Genomic DNA, 7,500 nt, shown 5'->3' on the forward strand with positions numbered 1-7,500 from the left:
GGAGCCCCTGGAGAAAGGTATGGGCACCAGAGAGAGTACCGTTCGGGCACAGGATAGAGAAGTTAAAGGAGAATTTCGACCAATGTCAACATTCAGCTGTATTGCTGACTCACGCTACCCTTTACTTGGCAATACTCAGCAATGCTGCATGTCTTTGTTGAGTCCTTTCCAAGATCCTTTTATTTACCCATGAACATTTTGGGAAGGGCTCTGCCCGAAACATTTGTGGGCGACAAAAACAAAGAAAACATCTGAAGATTACTGTCCTTCGCTTCCTTATTTTTTTTTTATTATGCTTTCTGTTGGATTCAGAGCCCACATAAAAACTGTGTGTCGGTGAAAAAATGTGTGTCTATAATGTGTGTGTTTTCTGGTCTGCAGCCCCTGCGAGGATCCTTACGTTCAGCGGAACGGTGACCACCCCCTGGATGAGGGACATAGTGCTGCCCTGCAGGGCTGTGGGAGATCCCACCCCCACCGTCAAGTGGCTCAAGGAAACGTTAGTATTCCTCTACTGGTCACTCAACCTGTCAATCAATCAGTTGATCACCACATCGCCCAATCAAATGCAATGATCTGCACATGTCTCTACTTAAGATAACTGACACACCCACACAGCTTGTGTAGATTTGCAGTGTTTTTTTCTGTTATTTATTGCTTTGTATTCCCACCCAGTTTTATTTGGTGCTTGGTGAGTTATGGAGCCGTACATTAGGGTTTGTGCGTGTCTATGACAAGATAAATGCATTCAATTAGAGACAGTGTGTAGTATGCAAAACAGAGACGGAACTGTTGCACAGTGATTTATCTCATCCTCTTACATCTTATCGTGATTTGCACCCAAAGATTGAGTGGAGTTTAGTATGGGTTAAGAGCACACTTACTCTCCGTGCTGACCCCCCTCTCCTTCTCCTCCTCCTCCTCTTCCTCCTCCTCCTCCTTCTCCTCCGTCTTCCTCCTTAGCAATGGAACCCCAGCTCCCGTCCAGATTGATGGCCGCCGCAGCGTGCATAGCAACGGAAGCTTCATCATCCGCACGGTGAAAGCAGAGGATTCTGGGTACTATAGCTGTGTGGCCAGCAACAGCTGGGGCTACGATGACATCAGACTCAACCTCCAGGTTCAGGGTAGGTCACCGCACTTCTAATGAGTGATTGACCAAAACATTTTTTTCATGGCAGGACTAGCAAAATATATTCATTCATTGATATATTTTAATATATCATGAATATACGTATATTATACGTTATACAAATAATGGTGGTTCAATTGTGGAATTCGCTACAGTATATGGTTCAATTTGACTTTGACTTGACTTTGATACTATCATCACCACCAACAATGGAAAAAAAATGCTATTTGGCATGTTGCACATGAAATATTGCCATGATCCACAGCAATGTCTATAAGGCCATACAGTCGTGTCCAGTGCAGTCTGCCTGTTAACAATGGGATCCATAAATTCCATTAGAGGGAAGCAAATGAACTTGTAGCTGCAGGCGCTGGAATAGAGGTCCCAGAGACAAAGACAGAGCTCTGAACAAATACTGTAAAGTCTCCTGGAAAAAAAAGAAAGAAAGAAGCTTTTAAACACAAATGCTGTAGTCAGTAACTCCTCAAGGACGAGAGATGAATTACCGTGTTAATTACTTTGGCCCCGGCCGACATCTTTTTCCCACCAATTTAAGCTCTCTAGGCCTTCCCAAGAGGCCATAGCTCAGGAGTCCTGAGGAAGGCTTCTATTATGACCTTAATCTTTCTCATTAGCGAAGCGCTAGTGTTACGGTTACTGCCATGGACGGACGCTAAAGATATTTATGATGTTGTCAAAGTCCTGGAATACTAATATAGTACGAATGTGTGTACAAACCCCAACTCCGATGAAGTTGGGACGTTTGGTAAACAGTGAATAAAATCAAAATGCTATCATTTTCAAAACATTCAATCTATTAATTAGATGGAGAATAGTGAAAAGACAACATATTAAGTGTTAAAACCGAGAAAAAAATATTGTTTTGGGGGACATATGTACTCATTTTTGATTCGATAAATCCAACACGTCTCAAAAGAGTTGGGACGGGGACAATAAATGGCAGCAAATGTCGAGGAAGACTAAAAACAAAATAAAAGACAACACTTAACAGTTAAATACATTAACCGATGAGATGATTTTATATAAAAAACAGTGTTAATTCCTATCTTGGACATGATTTCACCAGCTTAAATGGTGGGTGTATTCCTTGTCATGTTTTGCAATGTTTTCCTTTCTGTAGTGCTTACAGTGTGACAGGTCTTGACCAAAAACCCACCATTTTATCACCTGCTGGTCCTTATGATGGAGCCAAACTGTTAAAACATCGTAGAGAATGCAATTTGACCTTACTATGTGGCAGTAATCGAAGATCTCCCTTCAAAATATAATGCATGAGTGGCTTTTCATGCTGTTTAAAACCCATTTATAGCATTCAGCACTGTATTTAACTCTACAGATGAGTGAGAACATCTTAACCAATGCACTACTGCATCCGCATGCCATCATGGAGGCTGACTTTTGAAGCTAGCACTAACACAAGTTGGATGGTCCATTTTCACTGTAGCACAGGATGTGCAATGCTCTATTATTGTCAAAAAGAATGGACTTCTACAACTTCTGCTTACTTCTGTAAGCAAAGGACAGTTTCCCATGTCTTCTGGGTCTATTTCAAGTGAGCTCAGGTGCTTAGGAGAATGTTAAACCCCTGTATCATTTTCATGCATTAAGCATTCTTAATATGGTCAATTTTCAATAGCTCTAGCACTCCAGGAATTAGAGTGAGACTACAGCCAATATAGTGTGATATGATGTATGTGTGAATATGATGTCATGAACCTATACAATGATTTTATTAACAAAAATATGTCTTATATACACTCAATCGTGGTAAATCAAAGGGAATTCAAAAATGTATGTAATAACTATGGTAATTATTCCCTTTGCATCTTTAATTCTGAGTGACTCAGCCTCTCTGTGATGATCGTATACCTGAACACCTATATTGTCCGTCAGTACAATTCATTTTGAAATGTTCTTCTTTGTTGTTTTATCTTATTTGGATGTTTACTAAATTTCACTTATCCCCGTACCAACTCTTTTGAGACGTGTTGGATTTATCAAATTAGAAATGAGTACATATGTCCCCCAAAACAATATTTTTTCTCGGTTTTAACACTTAATATGTTGTCTTTTCACTATTCTCCATCTAATGAATAGATTGAATGTTTTGAAAATGATACCATTTTGATTTTATTCACTGTTTACCAAACGTCCCAACTTCATCGGAGTTGGGGTTTGTAAATGTGTTGGAAGGCAGAAGCCGTCAGTAATGCAGGTGAAGGTGTGAGGCAGGACCACTTGGGCATGCAATCAATATTCTATGGGCATGCAATCGTTGACTACTAACTTTCTAACTTTTTCTTTTTAATTTCTAGCACCAATTTTGTATTTTTCCATGCCCTTCATCAGACTCACTGATGCATAGCTCGATCTAGAAATAAAAAAAGCAAGTGAACAGTAATCAGTGTGCAGTGTTTTCTGAATATTCACTCACAGATTGTCATTGTTGTCTGTGACCTCAACTAGACCTTAACTGCAAATGATTTTAGAGACTCACATGTTTGTCTTCCTCTCCACTGTCATGCTAGTGGTACCAGACCAACCCCGCCTCACGGTCACCAAGACAACCACCACCACCATCACGCTGTCCTGGATACCAGGGGACAACGGTGGCAGCTCCATCAGAGGTAACTGACAAATGACATGTCTCCTGCCTGAAACCAGAAGTACCTTAGCCAATCCAAAGTCTCCTTTTATAAATGATACTGTAGAAGGAGACAATGGGATTTGTTTAGATTGAACACTGTAAATGTCTTCTGCCTGTTATTTATTGAAGTACTGTACAAGTCCAGATATGAACTGTGAGTGCATGTATTGAAATTAGGACCCCGTTTCTCGAAAGCACCATTGCTAACAAGTTAGCAACTTAGTAGGTTGCCAATGGGAAATGCACTTCAACCAAGTAAGTTGCTAACTTGGTTAGCAGCAATGCTGTCGAGAAACACACCCCTGAATTAGAGAGGCACCTGATAGAGAGAAACAAGATTGGTACGAGAAAGAGATTGTGAGGAACAGTACGGGAGTAAGCAAGAGAAGACGGTGTGGGGAAGAGGAAGAGAGGTAAGTAGAGGTGGGAAAAGGAAATAGTTTAGAAGAGATGAGAAGAAAATAGATGGGTATGCAAGACAAGACAGTATGACGGTAGGGTGCAGTGATGAAGAGTTATCCCAGGTATGGAGGAGAGGAGAGGAGCGGGGGAGAGCAGAGAAGAGGAGAGCAGAGGAGAGGAGCAGGGAGATTAAGGGTTTCCAATCAGCCAGGGAGCGGGGCCGTAATTCATCACTCAGGGATTACTCGGCCCCCGGAGCACATTGGGGGCACGTCCACTCCTCCCACACACACACACACACACCACACCACACACACACGCACACGCACACGCACACGCACACGCACACGCACACACACACACACACACACACACACACACACACACACACACACACACACACACACACACACACACACACACACATATATACACACACTATCCCCCAATTATGCAGTTTAGGGGATTTGCGATGCATTGCGCAATTCATGACACAGACACAGACAGAAACACACTCTCTCATTACACACACTCACACACACACAAGTGCACAATCCAATCCAAGCACAAATTTAGCCTGTGTGCTGTACGTGTATAACCTCACACACCTGGTCCGCCCTTCGATCATCCATGTTTCCTCTGTTCTGCACTGTCTGTTCTCTTCAACTTGCCTCCCGAGGTGAACAGGTCCACTCAGCATGCTTTACGCTGCTTATCACTTACCCACAACGCATCAGTTCAGAGCACACAGACCTTCCCACGATGCATTGGGTTGAATTATGTCTGCTACCCCCTGTGACCTTCCTCCACCCCTCCCTATAAAAGGATTGCTGCAGGGATAGGGATGAGATGAAGGTCGCAGTGACCTTCAGAACAAGGCGTTCTCTCTCTCTCTCTCTCTCTCTCTCTCTCTCTCTCTCTCTCTCTCTCTCTCTCTCTCTCTCTCTCTCTCTCTCTCTCTCTCTCTCTCAGGCTGTACTCAGCGTCTCATACATATTCATTCAACAAAGTAGGAGGATTATATGTATAAGATTGTGTGTGCAAGAGAGCATGTGTGCAAGTGTGTAAGAGAGAGAGGGAGAGCGAGCGTGTGCGTGTGCGTGTGTGTGCGTGTGTCTGTGGTTTGTTAGTCTATGTCCAGTTTTATAAGTTCAGACTGACACAATATATGACCTTTCACCATCTCGCTGATTTGTTTGTACGTCATGGTGGATGAGGTGTAGCCACCGCCCATATAACACAAAGACATTTTAATGGAAATGTATAGACTGCACCGGTACTTGGCCTGAATGACCTTGACCTTACTTTAAAGCAAACAATATTGTGATTTATTTTGTACAATGAAGCCAATGGAGGATCCATAAAGAAACAAGGCCTTTTAGAGCCTTTTAGAGCCTTTTCATGCCGTGTGCTCTAAACACACAAAAGGCACATTTGACTGTGTGTCATTGCATTGTGTGTACACTACACACGTATTTCACAGGTCCTCACATGAGTCTTCATTTACTTGAGTGCATTTTACATGATTGCAGCCCAATAGGTTGAAAGCAGCATAGTGTGGTTGCCACTGATTAGCAAGGTGCACAGATGGGGGATCGGAGACAGGAGATGAGAGGGTTGCCATAGGTTTGGGATGCTGGATGCGATCCTGGTGCAGTCTAGTCCAAACAAGCATGGTGGTAACAATAGGGTGGTTCTAGCCTGTTAATATGCTCCTTTCCATCAGTGGAGTGCTGTAATAGTCACGAAAAACCTTTACAGCTAGTACTACACCACTATAGTACACACGGCCTTTACATTACGACCTGGTCATTGTCATTCTGGTAACAGCTTATTTATAACAGGGGCCTTGTCTCACTAGGTTAAGAGCAAACCTGTCAACACCATCTTAGAAGATGTCCCCTATGGGGTTATGTTGAAAGAAGGAGTACACCACACTAGGTGTTGCCATTGGGTGGGTTGCGATGGGATGGCTTTGTTCCATTCCATCCCATTCTGTTCTATTCTATATGGTCCATGCCCATCTACACGTTGCACGTTAATACACAACAGCAACAGCCTTAAAATAAAGTTTTACCGCTATTTTGTGTGTGTTTATGTAGGCTACATCCTGCAGTACTCGGAGGACAACAGCGAGAAGTGGGGCAGTTTTCCCATCAGCCCCAGCGAGCGCTCGTACCGCCTGGAGAGCCTCAAGTGCGGCACTTGGTACAAGTTCACTTTGACGGCCCAGAATGCAGTGGGGCCTGGACGCATCAGTGAGATCATCGAGGCCAAGACGCACGGCAAAGGTACGGGCTGGAGCAAAATAGGACCAAAACAAAATTGCTCAACTAAACTAGTAAATGTGTTGAGGTGTATCTCTAGCATGTAAAGGCCCATATTCAAGATTTAAGATTTTATTGTCATTGCCAAAAAGGCAACGGAATTGGGTTTGGAGTACAACACTCAGTAGTATTAGTAATAGTAGTAGTAGTATTAGTAGTAGTAGTAGTAGTAGTAGTAGTAGTAGTAGTAGTAGTAGTAGAAGTAGTAGTAGTAGTAGTAGTAGTAGTAGTAGTAGTAGATTCCCAATGTGAAGCAGAGATAAAAGTGACACCTGTGCTTGATCTTCCCCCCCCACCGCCTTGATCTCCCCCCATCCTCTCCTCTTCCCTCATCCCCTTTCAACAACAGAGCCCCAGTTCGTGAAGGAGCACGAGCTGTTCGCCAGCATCAACTCGACGCGTGTGCAGCTGAACCTGAACGGCTGGAACAACGGCGGCTGCCCCATCACGTCCTTCATCGTGGAGTACCGGCCGGTGGACAGCACCAGCACGTGGACGCGGGCGCAGCGCAGCTCGCTCACCAAGACCTACATCCTGTACGACCTGTCCGAGGCCACCTGGTATGAGCTGCAGATGAAGGTCACCAACAGCGCCGGCTCCGCTGAGAAGCGCATCAACTTCGCCACGCCAAACGCAGACGGAAGTGAGTACTGTCCCTAGTTTAACAAAGACCTTCACAAACTGTTTTCTTCTGAAATCAACAACGGTTTGTCATTAGATTAATATTGGTTTCGGCACAACAGGATCACCTATCCTGGGTGTCTCTTGCATGAAAATGGTTACAAACACAAAAGGTGTGCTTCTGAAGGCCTTGCGACAAGCAATCCCACTTCTGACACCACATTTTAGTAATGGGGAGTGCAGTTACTCCGTGTGGAGTGCTTGAATCAGGGCCCTCTGAGGTACCATGCTGGCAAGGCAAGGCAAGGCAATTGTATTTGTATAGCACATTTCATACACAAATGCAATTC

At 43.8% G+C, this 7,500-nt stretch overlaps 1 protein-coding gene across 1 annotated transcript in view; it reads left to right on the plus strand.

Moving 5' to 3' along the window:
* The window catches only part of dscamb (Down syndrome cell adhesion molecule b), a 244,647-nt gene that overhangs the window by 217,409 nt on the left and 19,738 nt on the right, over positions 1–7,500 (plus strand). The window contains exons 21-26 of the mRNA XM_063204949.1: positions 1–17; positions 382–499; positions 964–1,127; positions 3,682–3,780; positions 6,305–6,493; positions 6,879–7,172. The exon at positions 1–17 is cut by the window's left edge and continues 137 nt beyond it. Coding sequence (XP_063061019.1) covers positions 1–17; positions 382–499; positions 964–1,127; positions 3,682–3,780; positions 6,305–6,493; positions 6,879–7,172 — 881 coding nt within the window. The remainder of the gene's footprint in view (positions 18–381; positions 500–963; positions 1,128–3,681; positions 3,781–6,304; positions 6,494–6,878; positions 7,173–7,500) is intronic.

Source organism: Engraulis encrasicolus, chromosome 8 (genome assembly GCF_034702125.1).
Source record: "Engraulis encrasicolus isolate BLACKSEA-1 chromosome 8, IST_EnEncr_1.0, whole genome shotgun sequence".
Classification (NCBI taxonomy): domain Eukaryota; kingdom Metazoa; phylum Chordata; class Actinopteri; order Clupeiformes; family Engraulidae; genus Engraulis; species Engraulis encrasicolus.